Below are 21,625 nucleotides of genomic sequence, written 5' to 3'. Positions count from 1 at the left end.
ACAATCAATACATTTGAATACTAAGCATGTGAATCAGCAGTCCACCATTCGTTGCAGGAAGAGTACTCTAGCTCGGGCCCGGGGCCACTGATAGAAGGAAAAACCTTCTCCCTATTATCGCCTTCTACTAAAACTTTTATTTTATTTTTATTTATTACTGGAGAAACTGAGAAACAGTACAAGGGGGGCAATAGAGGTTCTTAGGGACACAGTAGAGGGGAAAGCGGGTGTCTTTAGGAGACGTAGTGGTGAGGGTCAGAAGATGTCTCAGGAGGAGCAGTTAAGATGTAACCTGAAGAGACACACACACACACACACACACACACACACACACACACACACACACGAAGTCAAGTCGAGTGTGTGTGCAGCCCTTCCACAGTTCACCACATGGAGTCAGTCAGGAGCTGTGGCCTCAGCTTGGATCAGATCCAACCTTTTGGGGAATGGCCTTTCTCTCCACCACCCAACACCAGTGAGTTTGACAACAAACTCTGATCCTGTTTTACTGTATTGCCAAACAGCATCAGCACTGCTTTAAACAATGAAAAATAAATTGCATCGATGGTTGAGATCAAATCAAATTAAACTTTATTTATATAGCGCCATTCATGCAAAAAATGTAACACAAGGTGCTTAACTGTATAATTAAAATATGACAATACAATTAAAATACAACAATCCAATAAAAATAAACAACAATACAGAAATTAGTTAAATACAGCAATACAATAAGAAATATAACCGCAAATGGCAATGGGGCGTGTTCCTACAGATATGCCGGACCTTATGGGTTATTGAGGCAAATATGTTTCCATGAGGAAAGACATATATTTACCAAGTTTCATACATTTTCCAACGGAGTGGAAATGCCACCATTCTGAAATTAATTATTTACTTTTGGTTATTATATCGCCACCTATGGTCTAATCATGGTCATTCTTTCTGCCACAGTTACTGATGGTCTCAAGTTGTGGCATGCAAATTCATAGAATTTTTGGTCAGGGACTTTTTGAGCTATTTGACCAAAGCGGGGAAAACAATAAGAAGAAGTATACCACCAATAACAATACTGTAGTAGTAGGAACACTAATAAACTAAGAGAATGCTAAGCATAAAATATATGTTTTACGATGTCTTTTAAAGGTGTTTATACATTATGATTCCCTCAGCTCCTATGGCAGGCTTTTCCAGAGCCGAGGATCATAGACACACCCTTAGTTCTTTGTCCTCATCCAAGGATCAACTAAAAGGCCAGTGCCAGAGGACCTGGGGGATCTAGAGGGAGCATACTTTAAAAGCATGTCCAATTACAAATATTCAGGCGCTAGGCCATTGAGTGATTTGAACTCCAATAAAAGGATCTTAAAATCTATTCTAAAACTGACAGGCAACCAATGAAGGGACTTTAAGACAGGTGAGATGTGTGCTCTCCTGGTCCTGGTCAGTACGTGTGATGCTGCAATTAAGCCTGCTAGTGATGAAAGGATGCATAAGTCTCTCAGTATCTGCTTGGGAGAGAAATGTTTGCACTTTAGCAATATTTCTAAGGTGATAAAAGGTGAGTAATAAGATTATTGATTCAAAATATAAGCACAACCCAAAAAATTGCTAGGGGTTTGGCATTTTTGTGCACAGTATCTATCTCTGGGCCTTTGCTCCGATAAAAAACTAGACTTTTTGTTCAATTGCAAAAAATTAAGTGACATCCACGAATTGATATTGATTGATCAATGCATTCATGTTCATGATGATGCTAAAATCAACTATTCTTTCAAATGGTCTTTCTAAACATTAAACTGTATCATCACTGTCTTCATATAGCAAAAGAAAAAGGTTTTGAGGTAAATACTGGATGTACCTAATTATCTTTTGATTATTTAATGGATATAATCTCTTTATTTACAAATGTATGATATTATCTGATATTCCTGACATTTTAAATACGAATCATACATTTTTCAATTTCCTCCTACAGAACAGTTTTCGCCACAAACACTTAATAGCTAAAATGGAAAGCAGCATTATAAGCAACACAACTGCCAGCAAAGTAGCGATGACATCAACAGAATGGTACTGAACCCAGGACATCTTATTGGCATGTGTCCGTAAATGAGGAGCACCTTTATGCCTCATCACATACTCGATCCAGAACATGGCCCGGTCCAGAGGCTTCATTGGCTGGTCCCTGTGCAGCTTGGAGAGCCTCTGCATGTTCTCCCTGTAGGACGGCTCATAGAGCACTGCCTTCACCCCCTCTAAGAAGATGTCTCTGTCTACCGTGGCAATGTCCACTACCTTGGCAACTCCCCTCGCCTTCATCCTGGAGAGGTTATCCGGTTGGTCAAACAACAGAGGAAGGCCAACGATGGGAACGCCATGGTAAATGGCCTCCTGAAGTCCGTTGGTGCCTCCGTGGGCCACAAAGGCTCTGGTCTTGGGGTGTCCCAAGAGGTCGTTCTGCGGCAGCCAGTCCACCAGTAAGGTGTTGTTGCCCAGAGTCGAGGGTCTCTTCCCAGTGTGCTTCCAGATTACCCTCTGAGGCAGTTGGCCGAAAGCCGCAGCGATGTCCTCCGCTATGTCCTCTGGCAGCTGTCCCACTAATGTCCCCAGAGACATCATGATGACTCCGTGGTCTCCAGAGCTCTGGACAAAGTCCTCCATGTCCTGGGGGAGGGGCTTGGAGGGTTTGCACTGGAAGCCACCCATGTAGACCACGTTTGGCATTGTGGGACGTGGAAACTCAAAAGTAAAATCATTCCTCATGAGCCAGATGTCAGCGTCCTGGAACAGCGACATGTAGTGTACGTCAGGGCCGAAATAACGATGGACAAACGGTATGTAATGAGGGTCTGTCATGTATGCGATTTGAAAACGTGTAAAACAATAAAACAGGACATTTTTTACTCTTTGAAGAAAAGTCATCTTGTCTGTCAGCTCTGCTCCAGGGACTGGGACATATGAAAGTGGTGAGGGGGCGATGGCATCATGACCCTCTCCTTGAATTGTCCACCTGACGTTGAAGACCAGAGGGAGACCGAGGCGGTGAGCCAGCAATGTCCCTGCACCAGAGAAAGGATCGGTCAGAACCAGATCATACTTGCTGTCACTGAAAGATTGCATCAGCTCGACATCTTCAAAAATCTGAGTTATCAACATCATCGTATCCCTGTTTAATTTATCGAACAGTTTCATGAACTCCATCTCCAAACTCATACGAGACCAGAAAGGCAGAAAGCTCCCCCTTTGGATATTCAGCAGTTTAGTCACAAGTGAGCTAAAGAACTTCTCATCAAATCCACCACCAGAGGAAGGGATGGTGATACACGTGTAGTGAGGGGATTTCTCCTTGATGTACCAGTTGTCTGATGGCCGAACCACTGTGACAGTGTGGCCTCTGGAATGCAGCTCTTCGATGAGGACATTCATGTTCACCCAGTGGCTCCCGTCCGATGGGAACACCAGGACTTTCCCCCCATAGACAGTGGGCAGAGTAAAGAGCAGCAGAGCAGTGTTGAGGAGGATTGGTGCATGCATCTCTTTGGCCTTAGATTAACCCTGTCAGAAGATACAAGGGAGACACAGTTACTGTAGTTACTGATCAACTTCATCTCTGATTTCGCCTAAGATTTCTACACCTTTTAAAGCCCCATACCCATGATATAATCATGTTTTTTGCACAAGAACACACATCAATGCTAATGCCTTTCTTAACATCTGACTCACTTCAATGTAAGTTACTTATTATTATTATTATTACTTTCAACTTTGTTGCATAAAACTTTCTCAAAAACAACCCAATGCTTCACCAACCTCCGTAATAGCAGCAATTCAGCTCACATCTCAATTAGCAGTCCTGTGGGGTTATGAACTGAAGTAACTTGTGCAGCTACAATTAATATGTGCACACTAGTCCAAAGTTCACCGGTGGTGGCATGTTACAGAACACTGAAATTGCACAAGCTCTGTTAGATTAACATGCTTGCTGTTTATGAGGGGAAGGTTCAGATTAAGCCGGTTTAAGGTCCTCGGCGTCCATATCTCTGATGACCTCACCTGGGACGTGCATACCAAACAGGCTCAGCAGTGCCTCTTTCACCTTTCACTCAAGAAGTTTGGCATGGGGACGAAGACCCTGCGGGCCTTCTACAGAGGCACACCACCTTGTCAAGCCTGATCTCATCAGATCTCAGAAGCTAAGCAGGTCTGGGCCTGGTTAGTAACCTGGATGGGAGTCCAAAAAGGGTGAAAGCCTGGTTGCCGTGGCACATATATGTGGCTTGGGGTTGGCATGTTCCCCCCATGTCCACTAGGGGTCTCCTTCACCCCACATGGAAAGACATGCCAAAGTGAACACCTGTCCCTGACCACGACGGTGAAGAACGCTACTTGGTCCCCAGGGCGCCGGGCGTCGGTTCAAGCCGCGCCAAAAGGGCGACCGCTGCCCCTGGCTGCCAGTGGAGGAATGGCAGCCCGGATGGGTTACAAAGGCAGAGGACAATTTCCACCTGGCGACCCGCCGAAGATAGTGCATGTGCTTGTGTTTGTGTGTGTGTTCACCTAAAAAACTTGCATGTGTGTGATCAGAGTGTAAAACTGCCGTGTGTGGCCATTAAAAGACCATCAAGGTCCGATTTCTCTCTAAACTGAAAGCATTCTGACTGGGTACATCACCGCCTGGCATGGCAACGGCACTGCCCTCAACTGCAGAGCGCTACAGAGGGTGGTGCGTACAGACGAGCGCATCACTGGATGTGAGTTTCCCTCCATCCAGGATACAGTATATGCAACAAACGGTGTGTCAGCAAAGCCCGGAGGATCATCAAAGATGCCAGCCATACCAACCACAGCCTGTTCGATGCCGTCCAAAAGGTGAGGCCTCTTCCGGAGCCTCAGAGCCTCAAGTCCAGACACTGGTCACTCTTGATCCAGACACTCTGGTCATCTCCCGCCTTGACTACTGCAACGCACTCTCTCCGCCATCAGACCTCTGCAGCTCATCCAGAATACCGCTGACCGTCTGGTGTTCAACCTCCCCAAATTCTCCAATGTTACCCCTTCGCACCCTTTACTGGCTCCCAGTAGCAGCTCGCATCAGATTTAAGACCCTGGTGCTCGCCTACTGGGCAGCAAAGGGAACTGCCCCCTCCTACATGCAAGCAATGGTCAGCCGCCAAACACCTGCCGTTCACTGTGCTCTTCCACCTCTGCTGGCCGGCTGACCACCGCCTCTACAGGGATGCAGCAGTCGCACTACCCGGTCTTTTTCTGTTCCCATCTCTTCAGGCTACACCTTAACTGTCCCTCCTGAAACATCTCCGTCCCCTCTACCCCCCTGTAGAGTTTCTCTACTGTAAATAATACTAGAACTAATACTCTGACAATAGACAAGCTATGACACTGAGTTACAGAAAACAGACAACTTAAATAGAAATGTCCTAATTAAACATTATTATCGGATGCCCCTGTGTGCCAATCAGTCCATGAAGCGGTCTCTGCTGCCCCCTAGTGTCCAGATGGAACTGTGACACATCTGTGATTTTTAGGGCGCAAACCTACTATTGTAATTGCTAGTTTGATTATTATTCAGCCACCTTCATTTTCATGGAAAATGGCCATGACTCCTACAAATATTGTTAACGTCCCTGAGCCTGAGCCAACGAGAACATGATAGCTGCAGGTGTGAAGGGCTAACCCGAGAGCAGGGGGGGGGGGGGGGGGCGTAGTGAAAGCGCACAGGGTTGCCAGATGGGATTGACAATTTACAGCCTAAACTTTCTATAACCTCAAAATCAAGTAGCCCATTCGGCGGTAACCCACCCCATCTGGCAACCCTGGACGCAACCCTGCAACCCTGGACGCGAAATGCATTTTGGCGATCTAGTATGCCAAAAGTGTCCATCTTAACAGACAGACTTCAATTTTCCCGGAAGTATTGCTCGCATACTCAATTTCTCGCATACTGTACAGTGTGAACGCACTACATACTCAAAATCTACGTCATATCTAGTATGAGTAGTATGCTAGTATGCTATTCCAAACACAGCCTATGTTCCATGTTCAGCCTGCTCTCAGGGCCTGCAGTGGGTTCAGACTAATGGCGCTTTTCCATCAGCAGCCCAGGTCGGTTCGCGTCAGGTCGGTTCAGCCCGCTTTAGCCCGCTTTTGATCAGTTCTGGTTTTCCATTATACACAAACCGACCCGGACTAGTACACTGTAAAAAAATTGCTGTAAATTTACAGCGGAATCTCACTGTAATTAACCGTTTCTTCACCTTACAGTAAAATACAGTGGAAAGCTATGCATTGTGGGTACCCGGATGCTACGTTCGGTGGTGGTATATAAGAGACGGAAGGGCGGAGTCAGTCAGAGTGTGTGTAGAGAAGCCGAACGAGAGAGAGAAGTAGAACGAGAGAAGCAACGAAGCCGATCTAAGATGGCGGATTCAGCAGCGCGCACCCCGTGCAGCAACTGAAGACGCCAGGAAAGCGATTCTTGAGTGAGCCACTGTAGCCTGTTAGTTGTGTTCCCGTTGGACCGCCTTGCCAGCGGCCGGCTGTTCAACGTTGGACCAAGCGGGACGCCAGCTGGACATTAATCGTCGTCTCCACGAGCGAACACAGACTCCCGCGGAGCTTCTACGCGGACCACGCACATGCCATTCGACCAGGCCTCAACGCGCACCACGCCACTGGACTATAAGCCTGTTCAGGCCAGGGACTATCAGTGAGTGATTGAGAGTGTGTGTGGCCGGCCGGGTGGGAATGTATATATGGGGATGTATACAACCGTCGTGTAATAAATGTGTTGTTCATCTGTAATACCGTGTGTTAGTTGTTTGTAGCTTCAATGCTAATGCTAGTTGTTTGTAGCTTCAATGCTAATGCTAGTTGTTTGTAGCGCTAATGCTAATGCTAGTTGTTTGAAGGCTAATGCTAATGCTAGTTCCCTTGCTAATGCTAACGACCTTAACTGCTAGTCTAACGGTTTGCTGTCGCCCCCTGCCTGTATCCTCCTATACTGCCTATTTAGCTCCCTTAGTTAGATAACCAGCCCTTTCCTAAAGTATACAGTCCTTTTCAGCTACTCCCTGGTTACACCAAGAAGGAGCTTCAGCCATCGATCGACAAGAAGTGTCCAAGTTAATGAAGGAGACTTACTACCTGCAGCGCTGCTGCTTGAACACCTCACCAGCCCCTTCCTTTGGAACAATCAAAGCCAAGTGGCCTTTACTTTGCACTCAAAAAGGCATCATTGATCACTTTCAAATGCTGACCGACATCCATGTTGGCAATGTCCTTGCACAGGCGCTGCAAGAAAGCGGGCAAGTCTTAATTGACTTTTTCAAAAATTCACCAACCAACAACCAAGTGAAAGAAGTGCTTAGGAAGACCGGAGATGGGATGGTGTCCATGGTCCTCAGGCTACTGATGGCCCACTTTCGAGAGGGGGAGGAGGGACTGCTACTCCATGCAGACGTAAGTATTTCTATAACACAGCCAGTGTAGTTACACTCACATGTGCTCACTCAGTCAATCATTCAGTCACTCATTTGTGTGTCCTGCAGAGGTCTACTACTGCTGTGGATGTCGAGTCAACTCTTCCGCTCTCTGGGAGTCCTCGGCTGATCATTCGAGGTATGTGTCATGCTTGCTCGCTCACTCTCATTCACATAATCATACTCACTCGCTCACTCACTTCCCTCATATGCCTTTAGATGACACTCTGGATGGGCCGTGGCTGTTGAGCATCGAAGGACAGGTGATTTGCGAAGGCCAACAACCAACCCTGTTATCTGGCCTCGCAGCGCTCTTCTCAACATACTATGTCTTCAACCTTGCCTATCAAGAAGAGGCTGCAGCCACTCTTGAATTCATTCAGAGGTCAGTCACACTAACTTGAAAACAAATACACTACATCACTCAAATGTTTTACTTTTATGGTGACCTCTTAATTCCAATAGGGGTGAGATTTTCAAAGTGACAGTACCATTGACTTTGGTCATTGCCGTGTGTCTACGCCTGGTCATTTTTCAGTGACTGGGCATTTTTCAATTAAAGGAGGTTGTTCTTTCAAACGCGTTTATGGAACTGATGTAAACAAAACCTGATGTTTATTTATTTAAACATCCGCTAGCGTCTCTCTCCTAAGCAATGTGTTATCTTTGTTTAATCTTTCAGGCGCTTCATTGGCATAAATCCTGACAGGGGTACGAAGGCCAGCAAGGGGAAAGTGACTTCAAAGAGGACCGGACGAGTAGTGCATAAGAAGCCAGTAATGGTCAACCCACACGTGTCCACTCTTCTCAGGAGGTTTACAGACTTCCAGTACAACCTGGGGAACAATGGTGACTAAATCAGGTAATTTCATATTTTATTTATATTGTCCTGTTATTTTTATTGAAAACAGTATGCACTCAGTATTTTATTATTTGCATTCTGTAGTTCTCATTTTCACCAGAAGGGGACGTAAAAGTGCCACAACTAATGATTTTTTATCCCCAGATGCCAAGGAGTCTGGAGAAGAGCAAGATTACTTTAAAAGGTACCTGAATGCACATCACAATCCACCCAATGTCAGACCACTATACTAATGGATGGGAATTACAGAACTCTTCCCTTTCTGTAAGATTGTAGCCATCACCATGTATTCACCCGACCAGTGCCTTATGCCTGTAATGCTGTTGCATTTCTTATCAATTGGTGGAAATGGCCTAGGTGCCAAAATGTCACTTTGCCTTAACAGCTATTTTTCTACTCTGTAGGGTCCTGCTGAGAAAGACTTTCGACCCGTATGCCAATGTGCGCCACTGTATGTCCAGAGGTTCCAAGACCCTCCCCCATCGCTGCAGGCCCCCCCTCCAAGACCCTTCCCCCATCGCTCCAAGACCCTCCCCCATCGCTGCAGGCCCCCCCTCCAAGACCCTTCCCCCATCGCTCCAAGACCCTCCCCCATCGCTGCAGGCCCCCCCTCCAAGACCCTTCCCCCATCGCTCCAAGACCCCTCCCCCATCGCTGCAGGCCCCCCCTCCAAGACCCTTCCCCCATCGCTCCAAGACCCCTCCCCCATCGCTGCAGACCCCCCCTCCATGAACCTCCTGCTGAGAGACTTTTGACCTGTGAGTCTTGCATGCCAACATGTGTGCTCCATCTAAGGCAACTAGACCTTCTACACTCTATACGATTGTTATAATTTACTCTATTCTTTCTCTGCACATTTTTTTCGGTTTAATCCTAATTTTATTTCAAAAAAAAAAAAAAAATGCTGTATGTCCTTCAAATAGGCTAGGTGCACCAGCTCCTCTATTTCCTGAAAGGAAGTGGGCATCTTTACTTCCTGTCCTATACTATTGGTATTGGTAGTGATTAATCAGGTGTGCGCTGGGTGTGCCACACACCTGATTAATCACTTAATCCAATAGTATGAGACAGGAAGTAAAGATGCCCACTTCCTTTCAAGAAGTAGAGGAGCTGGTGCACCTAGCCTATTCTCTCCAGCATTTCTTATTTGTTTTGCATATACCACATGGTGTGGCAAGTGATGGCATTTATGTTATTTGTCAGTCAAGTTCAAATTATTTGTGTACATTTGATTACATGTAAAATAAATAGGTTAAAATGTAGTTGTGCTTCTCTTGACTCTTCTCTGCTGTTCAGTACAAGTTTTTCATTCAAGCCTACTGCCAGTAATGCACTGTAAATGTACTAAGTGGATACAGCATTTAGCTGTCTTTTATTGTTACTGTAACTCCAAAATTACTGTAATTTATGGGCAGCAAAATACCGTAAAATAACAGTCATGACGCTGACAGTAAGTTACTCTAAAATGATAAAGCCCAGTATGTTACTGTATTTTGATATTACAGTAAGATGTTGAAATCCTGTAAAAGTACAGTATTCAACTGGTCGCACTGCTGCCTGTATTTTACCGTAAAATCTATTAAATTTGTATTTTACTGTATTTCAATATTACAGTAAGAATAAGAAATACCGTAAAAGTACAGTATTCAACTGGTCGCACTGCTGCCTGCATTTTACTGTAAAATTTACGGCCAATTTTTTACAGTGTAGGAGGAGTAGACGATAGTAGGCGGAGTTACGCGTCATAATCAACGGTGTGCAGCGTCACACGTCACACGCAGCCTGGCAAAAAGCTTCCGGGTGTACACAGCAACAACAGCCGTGATTTTTTTGGAGAGAAAGAGAAAGAGAGAGAGGAAGCTATGTACACATAATAAAGTCATGTTTTTTGAACCCTTAAAACCACTGCCTTCACTTGTCTGCTTTATGAACTGTAGTATCATCATCGGGAAACGCCGACAAGACGCGAATCTACCGGCATTTGACTCATGAGTGAAAGGCGAAAATGGCTGGACGGCACAGCAGCAGCAGCGGGTGAACTCCCGGTTCATCGAGTTTACGGTTAAAAGCATAACTTCTCGGGGTGTCAGCGCGTTGGTTAAGGGCTCAAAATGACCGTAGACCGATGGTGAAGTTAGCAAAGGAGTATTGTGTGTGTACCACCTCCACAGCCGGTGTTATTCACGGGCAAAGACGGTGCATAATAGCGATTTTTGTGTTGTGCTTGTTGTAAATAAAAGTTCTATGATTCATTGACATGACATTAAACTAAGATAATACGATGGTCAGCATAATTTTTCGAATCTTTATTAATAAGCTATTACAGAAACTGTAGTGACATTTTCCAAGAGCGAATGTGGTATTTCAAGATGGCGGTTAGTGAAGAAATCTATGGACATGGGATGACGATTTCCATTGACCAATCAACGGTGTGCAGCGTCACACGTCACACGCAGCCTGGCAAAAAGTTCCGGATCTAAAAATTTAGACCCTGGTCTCGAAGGGGAGCTAAAGAAGCAACCCGAACCGAGCTGACGCGACCTGGAACGACAAATGGAAAAGGAAAAAGAAGCAGGCCGAAGCGGGCTGGCCTGCTTTGGCCCTGTAATGGAAAAGCGCCATAACTAACTGGGCATCCTGGGTGAATCAGACTTCCTGCTGTTTTGGTGGCCCTCCATGGTGGAGGATGCGAGTTCCTTCGTCGGGTCCGACATCACACAACCTCACAGTATGGACACACACACGCACACACACACACACACACACACACACACACACACACACACACACACACACACACACTTACAGAAGAAGTGCAAAAACACAGACAAAAAAGAAAGGCACGCACACACACACACACACACATATACACGCACACACACACACACACATATACACACACACACACACACACATATACACACACACACGCACGCACACACACACACACACACACACACACACGCACGCACGCACACACACACATATACACACACACATATACACACACACACATACACACACACACACACATATACACACATATACACACACATATATACCCACACCCACACACACACACACACACACATATATACACACACACACACACACACACACACACACACACACACACACACACAGTTGAACTCCGCTCTTCGATCTGTGTTCTTTGAGCTCTCAGCGCATCTTGCCAGTTTTAATATTCAGATGCATTGTGGGAGTTGCAGTTCCTTTAACGCATGTCGCTTGTTGGTGAACCGAGGTTTGACATATAAAAACTACACACGTTATACCCCTAGACGTGTAACCTAAGCTTCCTTCCATATTAGCCATATTAGCTAACCAACAAGATGCTGGCAGTGCTGTCTGCGTTGATTTTACTATGGTCTCTCCCCGGCGAGTGTGTTTTTCGAAGCATTTACTGCACAATGTCTGACAGCTGCGAATGCGATTATAAACCCAATATACGAGGTAAGAATACAGGACGGACTAAAGTGCAGCTGTTTCAGATTGTGCTATTGATAGACCTGACTACTGGATATCAGCAATCTAGCATCTGATTGAATAAATGAAATTATACCAGATACGTAGGTAATAAAATAAATGGATTATAAATAACCACTCTCTCAGATTCGTTTGCTACAGTGGCTGCCTCTTAACAATGCATGGCAAGCTAATGTGCGCTAAACGTGCTAGCCAAAAACACTGTTTCATGTATGCTTTTGATTTTACTGTTCTTTCAACTCTTGCCATACTCGTTGCTATACTGAAACAGGAGATCTTATAGACCACATCCAATATCATATACATGTCTATTCCTGCCAGGTTTGGAATGGGATCTGTACAGGAATCTCTATGGACAGCATCTGGCACAGGACATTGTATCGGAGGAAGTGGCAAACTTCCTCCTGAAGGACAGTCCTGACCGGCCCCTGGTGTTGTCCTTCCATGGGTCGTCAGGAACGGGCAAGACTCTGGTCAGCTCTATGCTGGGGAAGCACCTGTACGGCTCGGCCATGGGCAGCCCCTACGTCCACCAGTTTGTACCCACTCTCCACTTCCCCTTGCCAGATCATGTCCATCAGTACAGGGTATGTCTGGCATCTCTCCCACCTCAGGTCATATGTATATACACACACACACACACATACACACACACACACACACACACACACACACACACACACACACACACACACAGCAGTGTCTTCTATGAGACACAACATCTGTTTTAATCCCCCAACATCAGTGTGTTACCAGGTCACATGACTCTTAATCAACCCCTTTGGTGTAGGCTACATCTCCTTGTGACAAATGGGGCAAATAGTGGTAAATGGGACACGTAGGTGATGTTCGACCCCCCCCCCCCCCCCCCCTCTCTCTCTCTTTCTCAGCTGGACCTGAAGCGCTGGGTGGAGGGGAATCTGACAGCCTGTGCCCGCTCCATATTCATCTTTGACGAGATGGAACAGATGCCCCCTGGGGTCGTGGACGTCTTGAAGCCCTTTCTGGGCCCCTCCCACGTGGTGTTCCGCACAAACTACCGCAAGGCGATCTATGTCTTCATCAGGTAAGTGGCTGAGCTCAGCCTGAGAGCGGTGTACTGATGTACGCAGGGTTGAGTGGCAGTGTGCTGTTCAACAGATCCTCTGTATTGTCCTTGTTGTCCTTGGAGAATGACTGTTGCTTGGTCTGGTGCTCGTTTATTGCAGTGATAGGGTCAATTTGTGTGATTGCTATGGATGTTCTGCAAATGCTCGGGGTTAGGCCTATATCATTGGAGGTGGTATAAATTGTTTGTATCACAAAGCGCCCCCGCTATGAGGTAATGACTTACGATCAGCATCGTGGGCTTAATGGCTCAGTGTTTAAAGCACTTCATCTACTGTGTGTGTGCGTGCGTGTACCCATTACCCATAGCGTGTCAGCTATCTCAACGTGCTTGTTTGTAATGCTCTCCTCTTCACGTTGTCTTTGTGGTTCCAGCACCACTGGGGAGAAGGTCATTAACCAGCTGGCCCTGGAGGTCCGTCAGGCTGGTCGGGAGCGGGAGGAGATCCGGCTGAGGGATCTGGAAGACGACATCTCACAGGCTGTGTTCAACAACACTGGAAGTAAGAGCCCAACCTGAGAGTCAGCACAATATCTGTTTCATGGTTCTATGGTCCATAGCACAGTTATTAGGCTCTATCGTGGTCTTACAAGACGCTTGTGGACTTTTCCCCTCGTCGATCAGTGGAAAAGAACCTTATATAAACCCTACTGATATTGTGATTATTAGCGTTCGCTGTGTTTGTCTTGTTATTACAGTGTTTCCCACGAATTACCCTAGACTGTGACTAATTTGTCCCCGCCACAATTTCATAACGAGTTGAGAAAAATATGTGTACACTTACGCATAATAACATAAACGGTCTCTAACGTTGTGTTTTTTGCGCCGTTGCTTCAGCGACACGTCTCTCTCGCTCCTGCTGCTGTAAGCGCCTAGCACGCTCACACTTTTGACTGCTACGTTAGACTGCTTTAGACTGCTACGTTAGACTGCTTTAGACGGCTTTAGACTGCTAAGTTAGACCGCTTTAGACTGCTACGTTACAGCACTGTCGTTGCAGGAAAGTGTGAGCGGCATGGCCGGCACTAACACATTTTGTCCCCCCCCCCATCTCCCCTCCCAAGGTGAGCAAACATTTTATCCCAATGTTTTGATTTATTTTAAATACATGGTCCACCCACCACGTTCTCACAAAATCTCGTGGGAAACACTGTATTACAATAAAAATGCATTTTAAAAAAGGAATAGTGTCACTTGTGTCACCACAACAGTGGTTCTAATAGAACCCTGACCCTAGCTGACCCTGTTCTTTCAGGTCTAATGTAACCCTGACTGGTTGACCCTGTTCTCCCAGGTCTAATGTAACCCTGACCCTAGCTGACCCTGTTCTCCCAGGTCTAATGTAACCCTGACCCTAGCTGACCCTGTTCTCCCAAGTCTAATGTAACCCTGACCCTAGCTGACCCTGTTCTTCCAGGTCTAATGTAACCCTGACCCCAGCTGACCCTGTTCTCCCAGGTCTAATGTAACCCTGACCCTAGCTGACCCTGTTCTTCCAGGTCTAATGTAACCCTGACCCTAGATGACCCTGTTCTCCCAGGTCTAATGTAACCCTGACCCTAGCTGACCCTGTTCTTCCAGGTCTAATGTAACCCTGACCCTAGCTGACCCTGTTCTCCCAGGTCTAATGTAACCCTGACCCTAGCTGACCCTGTTCTCCCAGGTCTAATGTAACCCTGACCCTAGCTGACCCTGTTCTCCCAGGTCTAATGTAACCCTGACCCTAGCTGACCCTGTTCTCCCAGGTCTAATGTAACCCTGACCCTAGCTGACCCTGTTCTCCCAGGTCTAATGTAACCCTGACCCTAGCTGACCCTGTTCTCCCAGGTCTAATGTAACCCTGACCCTAGCTGACCCTGTTCTTCCAGGTCTAATGTAACCCTGACCCTAGCTGACCCTGTTCTCCCAGGTCTAATGTAACCCTGACCCTAGATGACCCTGTTCTCCCAGGTCTAATGTAACCCTGACCCCAGCTGACCCTGTTCTCCCAGGTCTAATGTACAGGGTTCCCACGGGTCCTTGAAATCCTTGAAAGTTTGTGAATTTGAGGGGAAAAAATCAAGGTCTTAAAGGTTTTTGAAAATGGACATGCACAAAATATATATATACAGTATATTCAAAATTGTTTAACTTAGCTCGTCAACTAGTAAATAAGTCTCTGTATATCTTAACTTTACACATACAATATATTGTTTTGCTGTGCTGTGGTAGAGAAGGCAAGAGACCATCTAGTGTTTAAACATTCAAGTCTCTCTTTTTAAGGCTCCTATATATAAATTCTCATCTAGATCTGTCTCAAACTTGGGTCCTTGAATTTGAGGAAATGGAGTCTTGAAAGTCCTTGGAAGGTGTAGTGCTTGAATTTGATGTTTCAGAAGGTGTGGGAACCCTGAATGTAACCCTGACCCTAGTTGACCCTGTTCTCCCAGGTCTAATGTAACCCTGACCCCAGCTGACCCTGTTCTCCCAGGTCTAATGTAACCCTGACCCTAGCTGACCCTAGCTGACCCTAGCTGACCCTGTTCCCCCAGGTCTAATGTAACCCTGACCCTAGCTGACCCCAGCTGACCCTGTTCCCCCAGGTGGGTTCTTCAACTCCAGCATCCTCCAGGAGCAGCTCCTGACCAGCCTGGTTCCCTTCCTGCCTCTGAGCCGGCGGCACGTGGAGCGCTGCGCCCGCAGGGAGCTGTGCCAGAGAGGAGAGTGCCGCCGCACCGACGTGGTGGAGGCAGTAGGGGGCGCTGTGGTCTACACGCCTGAGCGAGGCCAGCACTTCTCCAGCACGGGCTGCAAGTCTGTCCCGGCCAAGGTGAACCTCTTTCTGTGAATCTACACGAAGGCCCGATTTTTTAAGTCTCTCAATGAGAGGGAAAGAAAGGGACTAGGAGGATCAGCCTGGATGAATCTGAATGGAACCTGAAAAACTGGTTTAAAAATAATAATAATAATAATAAATCAGCGAGTGAACTGAACTATGTAGCTGCCTAATGAATTGAGAAAAGAGAAATGTGATTGACGTCACTCCTAAGGACATGTACTGTAGACCACAGGGACCTGAATACTCAAGGTCAGAGTTATGAGGGCTGTGGCCATGCAGGGGTTAAACACCGTGGATCTGGTGTCGGCCGTTGCACGTCTCCTCGCGGGGTATCTCCGAGGACAGGACCCAGGTCCGAAATAAGAGGAGAGATTCTCCGGGGGGCCTCCTCCGTCCTGGTCAATGGCATTCCTCTCCCCCTAAAAAGCCCACCTCTACCTCAAACCCAACCCCAAGCTGTCCTCTGGACAGAGAAGAGCGGACGTTGTTCTGAGAGAGAGAGGTGTGAGGCCGTGAGGGTAAGACCTGGTCGTTCGTCGACCAGCCCTGTTAGCTGGATAACCTTAGTTGAAAGGAGGCTGGTCCCCCCGGTGGCTGAAAGGCAGAGACCTTGCAGGTCAAGGTGAAGGGAGAGATCCAGATCAGGAGTGATCACTAAAGATTTCGCTTTTGTTAAAAAAGGGACCAGTGATCTATGAGCTCCCTCCAGTTGCTGCTCCTCCTCCTCCTCCTCCTCATAGGATTAGAAACTTTTTCCGAAGGGTTATTTCTATTTCTCAGGCCAGACATTAGGCCTTATTTTAAGATAAAAGTAGAAGGTTCATGTAAGATGTTTTTTATGATCTAAAGTTCCTGAGAGCATCAAAGAAGATGGATCTTTATCCTAGGGGCTATCAGAGCTCATCGTATTACTTGAAAGTTGGTCATGCGCTTCTCATAATCCTCTGATGAAACTATCCATCTCCTTGCGCCAGCCTTTTTTTTTTAAGGAAGTGGTTGATCCATGGATTTGGTTTCTGCAACTGTTTGAATGGGAAGTTATGTGATAGACACGTATGGAAAAAGTGCACAGGAAGTGCACTTTCCTGTATGAGAAATCATAATGTAGGACATCCAGCCTCAGGATCTCCAAGAATACATACATTTATTACACAACTTTTTGTGATGATCTTTGCATTTTGAGATGCCCAAAATGCAGCTGGTAAAAACCTGCATAATCAAACATGACAGTTCTAGTAAAGGTCTGATGATTACAGCACAACATGTAGGGGTTTCTACCTTACTGGGTTGTTCTATGTGGAATTGTTTTTCATCAGCCTAAAGTTAGGAAAAGAAAAAGTATGATTGTATGAATGATTCTTTGTTTCAGAGGGCTGGACATTTCTGGAGAAATTAGTATGTAAAAAAACAACAACTCCTACTATCTGTAGGCATAAGAATAATTCAGTTTAGTGGATGCCATATTTCCTTTCAGCCTGAGAGACTATTAGCTAGTTAAACAAGTTCAACGTTCAGAAAGGTCTTACCTGAGGGCTTGGACAGAGTTTCTAGCAAAATAGTATGGATGCATAACGGTACGTATGATACTGTATTGGTTTCTATGGAGCGGTATCCCTAACCTAGATTAAACCTGTTTTAATCTAGGGCTTGGAAATCGCCCCTTAACGTGTTATTAAAAGCGCCATATAGTCTAATGTATTATTATTATTATTATTATTTATTCCTCAGACTTGTACTTAACATTAAGAAGATAATAATGACCCTCTCATCTACATATGTGGCTGCTTAGGCTACAGCCATTTGTCAATCATTCTTTAGTTGTATTTAATGATGTATCAATATGTGCCATTTATGTACTTGATCATTTAAAATATGTAAGTGTGTTGCTGTTCTGCAACAGAGGCGTGTCCTCTACCAATGTCTTCTGTGTCATGCAATGGAGTTGCTAAACATTCTTGGTTTTAATTTCTGGGTGTATAAATAAGTTAATAGCTTTAACTTTCTTGATCAGCTATGTATCCATTGAATTTTTAGACTAAGTCTATATCACGTTTTACATACGGTTACAGTATTATGGTATTTGCCTATAAGTGCCTTTCAAGAATGCGTCCTGATAGAAGCTCATATGCTAAGCACAATGTTGGAACCAAATACTGTCTTCAGTTCAACATAAATATCCAACACTGCATTTGAACAAAAGCCTGTCGTGTTTTTATTTACCTTTCATACTTCATTCCATCCTTCATTCCGTCCTTATTTGATGGAATTTACACTATTATCCCTCGTTCACCTTCTTATTTTCAGTTATGTATAAGGTTAAGTCTATCAGCGGGGAGAGTTCCAGGATAATGTTTCAACAGTGGTGATGGGGAGGCTTGTCCTGGTAAGCAGAGCTAATGTGAAGTGACTTGCCGACATGTTGTGGGGTTGACATGCCATGTTGTGGGGTTGACGGACGTTAGCTACCGTTCTCCCCTCCTGTCCACTACCAGGCGTGTAGTAGTGTTACTCAGAACAGGAAGCAGCCCAGCCCTTCATGAAGGGGAGCGTACCTAGCCTGATCACATGAATCTGAACAGACACAGGTCTCATCCCTGCATGATAGACATGTGTGGCTGATATTTCCGTCGGCTGACCCACGACTGGAAATGTATTATTTCTCCACAGGAAATGAACAGGTGTGCTTGCGTGCATGTGTGCGTGTGTGTGTGTGTGTGAGAGAGAGAGAGAGAGAGAGAGAGAGAGAGAGAGAGAGAGAAGGAGAGGACCAGTGAATAGGAAGAACATTGCCATGATCAGAAAGTATAACTGTCATGGTACAGACGGTTGTGCAACGCTAATCCTGTGTCTTCTCACAACATTTCGGAGACCCCTTCAACCCATCCCCACATATATATGCCACTTCTCCCCTTCAGTCCCGGCCTGATGACTTCATTAGCTCCGCCCCCTCCCGGGCGGTGAGGAAGATGAGGGTTCCGAGGGGTCACTCGCTCTCAAAAGGCATCTTCACCCCCCAGCTGCCCTTGTTAAAGGAAAGGCTTTTCTGTATCACCATTCCTGGACAAAAAGCCGACCCATATAATGCCAGGATGACGCCCCATCCCCCCCCTGTCCCTACCCACCTCCACCTCCACCCCGGGCCCTGACCTCTGGGCCTGTGTTCACACGCTCCCCAGGCCAGCTGGACCAGGCCGCCTCCCTCTCCTCCACCCCTCTGTTTGGCCATCTCTCTCTCTCCCCCTGCTCCTCCATCACAAATCGGGTTTAAAAAGGCACTGCGCTACCTCCCTCTCTCTCCCACCCTCCCTGGGCAACAATGGGCTGCCCCCCCCTCTAACCCCCCATACACATCTGTGAGTGCCCCTCTGTCCCCTTATTCTTTCCCCTAACCGCTCCATTATTGGCCCTCTTTCACTTGTAAATGTGGCCAGCGATACTGGTGATGGGTCTTTTATCCACACTGCTGGGGTCAGAGGAAAGGTAGGGGTTGTGGAAGGGGAGGGTAGGGGGAATGGCTGCAGGAGGGAGGGGGGGGTGTTGTGGGCCAGGGTGGAGGGACAATTGTGACAAAGAGTTAATTCCTTTTTTTGTGTTCAATCATTTGGGACGGTTGGCAAACCCAACTCTTGCCTCTTGCCTGCATTCCTGCGATCCTTCTAGAAGGAAGTGTGTACAGGAAACACAGAGAAGCCACAAGCAAGGCTTTGGTTTCCACAGGCTGTTTGCTACAGAACATCACAGCTACAGAACATCACTGCTACAGAACATCACTGCTACAGAACATCACTGGGACCCGTGTTAAGACGAGACAGAAGAGCCCCCTATGCTCTCCCATAAAGTATCTTAGAGGCCGTTATCAGGGTTTCTGTGGTGACAACCAAACAACTCAGTGAACTATTCAGTCTCACGGCTGGGATGTAAACATCATGTACGTGGTTGTGTTCATCTGTTGATACACACTTAATTAAAGGTGCAGTCACTACTTCATAGTTTTCGAGACGTCCTCTTCAGAGTTAACTTGTTGAAGAGGATGAGGGATGGAGAGCGTCTAACGGGTGCTGTTTGCATGCGTGTGCGTGCCTGAGTTAGCGAAGGGGGAGGGTTAGCGGAGTGGCCACCATGGTGTCATGCCTTGGGTCAGTGTAGTGAGGGATTATATGTTATTTTAGCTTCTGTGCTGACCCTCAACAAAACCCCCCCTCGCACACAAACAAAAGGGGGTGGCCTCCGTGGGCAATAGGGTCTCCACGACAACAGGTGAACAAAGGGGGAGCGGTGGGGGGAATGTGGGTGGGGGGGGGGGGGGGGGGTGGTGAAGGGGGGGTAGGTGGGGAGAAGTGTTGACCTTGGCCTCTGCGTGGTCAGATGGGGTGCAGGCCGTGTCAGGGGGGGATGGAGGGGGGGGTGGAGGGGGAGGGACAAATAATAGAATGACGCCTCTCGGTCTCTTCACACTCTGAATGATTAATGACAGCACACACACACACACACACTGCCCCCCCCCCTTCCCCAAACACACACAAACACACACACACACACACATCCCCACATCCTTCTCTAAACCCCCTAACCCCATCTGACCTCTGTAAGCCTGCTGCTCAAACACTAGCCCTGGTCTTTTGACATGGTCACTTTGGTCACTTTCCAACACTCCTGATTGATCAATGACTTCATTCCCACCCACACGTTATGGTAATGCTGATCATGCAATGGAACGAAGAACTTTTCAGCTGCTGTGTGTGTGTGTGTGTGTGTGTGTGTGTGTGTGTGTGTGTGTGTGTGTGTGGACTAATGCCACCAAATAACACTTTTGGGTTCACATGCTCATGATCAGTTTCCCTATACTGTGTTTAAGTCTATTCCAGTATTATGACATGTTATGTTACACTGTTATTAAGCTTCTATTCCTCAATTGTCAATATAAAACCTCTCTGGTCAGGCGAAAAAGTGTTGCTTAAAATAAACAGTTGGTTTATTTCTCATCCACTCATTGGTTCTAGTCAGTGATGTCACCCTTCCCCTGAAGTTAGTCAGAGCCAGCAGGGAGAAGGCAGAGAGAAGGCAGAGGAGAAGGCAGAGAGAAGGCAGAGAGAAGGTAGAGAGAAGGCAGAGAGAAGGTAGAGAGAAGGCAGAGAGAAGGTAGAGGAGAAGGCAGAGGAGAGAGAAGGCAGAGGGAAGTCAGAGAGAAGGCAGAGAGAACGCAGAGAGAAGGTAGAGAGAAGGCAGAGAGAAGGCAGAGAGAAGGTAGAGAGAAGGTAGAGAGAAGACAGAGAGAAGGCAGAGAGAAGGTAGAGAAGGCAGAGAGAAGGTAGAGAGAAGATAGAGAGAAGGCAGAGAGAAGGCAGAGAGAAGGCAGAGAGAAGGTAGAGAAGGCAGAGAGAAGGTAGAGAGAAGATAGAGAGAAGGCAGAGAGAAGGCAGAGAGAAGGTAGAGAGAAGGTAGAGAGAAGGCAGAGAGAAGGCAGAGAGAAGGTAGAGAGAAGGTAGAGAGAAGGCAGAGAGAAGGCAGAGAGAAGGTAGAGAGAAGGTAGAGAGAAGGCAGAGGAGAAGGCAGAGGAGAAAGGCAGAGAGAAGGCAGAGAGAAGGTAGAGAGAAGGCAGAGAGAAGGCAGAGTGTGAGTCTGTGACTGGGACACCAGGGTGAGGTTAAACAATGGCACAGTGTAGAGAGAGAGAGAGAGAGAGAGAGAGAGAGAGAGAGAGAGAGAGAGAGAGAGAGGAGAGAGAGAGAGAGAGGAGAGAGAGAGAGAGAGAGAGAGAGAGAGAGAGAGAGAGAGAGAGAGAGAGAGAGAGAGAGAGAGAGAGAGAGAGAGAGAGAGAGAGAGAGAGAGAG

The 21,625-nt window shown here is 46.6% G+C and overlaps 2 protein-coding genes across 2 annotated transcripts; one reads left to right on the top strand and one right to left on the bottom strand.

The window, feature by feature from the left end:
* Window positions 1–1,950: 1,950 nt before the first annotated feature.
* Window positions 1,951–3,444, bottom strand: LOC308157990 (UDP-glucuronosyltransferase 2A3-like; the record flags this gene model as incomplete). Its single annotated transcript, XM_080531583.1, has 1 exon — window positions 1,951–3,444. The coding sequence occupies exon 1, from the start codon at window positions 3,427–3,429 to the stop codon at window positions 1,951–1,953; it is 1,479 nt and encodes a 492-aa protein (XP_080387709.1). The 5' UTR covers window positions 3,430–3,444.
* Window positions 3,445–11,720: 8,276 nt separating this feature from the next.
* On the top strand, window positions 11,721–15,803 carry tor2a (torsin family 2, member A; the record flags this gene model as incomplete). The annotated part of the gene is made up of 5 exons (XM_080531251.1): window positions 11,721–11,835; window positions 12,190–12,455; window positions 12,759–12,934; window positions 13,351–13,478; window positions 15,559–15,803. Exons 1-5 carry the CDS (start codon window positions 11,793–11,795, stop codon window positions 15,801–15,803), a joined length of 858 nt encoding a protein of 285 aa, XP_080387377.1. The 5' UTR covers window positions 11,721–11,792.
* Between the last annotated feature and the right edge of the window lie 5,822 nt (window positions 15,804–21,625).

Source organism: Nansenia antarctica, assembly GCF_963989245.1.
Source record: "Nansenia antarctica genome assembly, chromosome: 5".
Taxonomy (NCBI): domain Eukaryota; kingdom Metazoa; phylum Chordata; class Actinopteri; order Argentiniformes; family Microstomatidae; genus Nansenia; species Nansenia antarctica.
The sequence above is the reverse complement of the archived record's forward strand: the minus strand, read 5'-3'. Positions and strand labels throughout refer to the sequence as shown.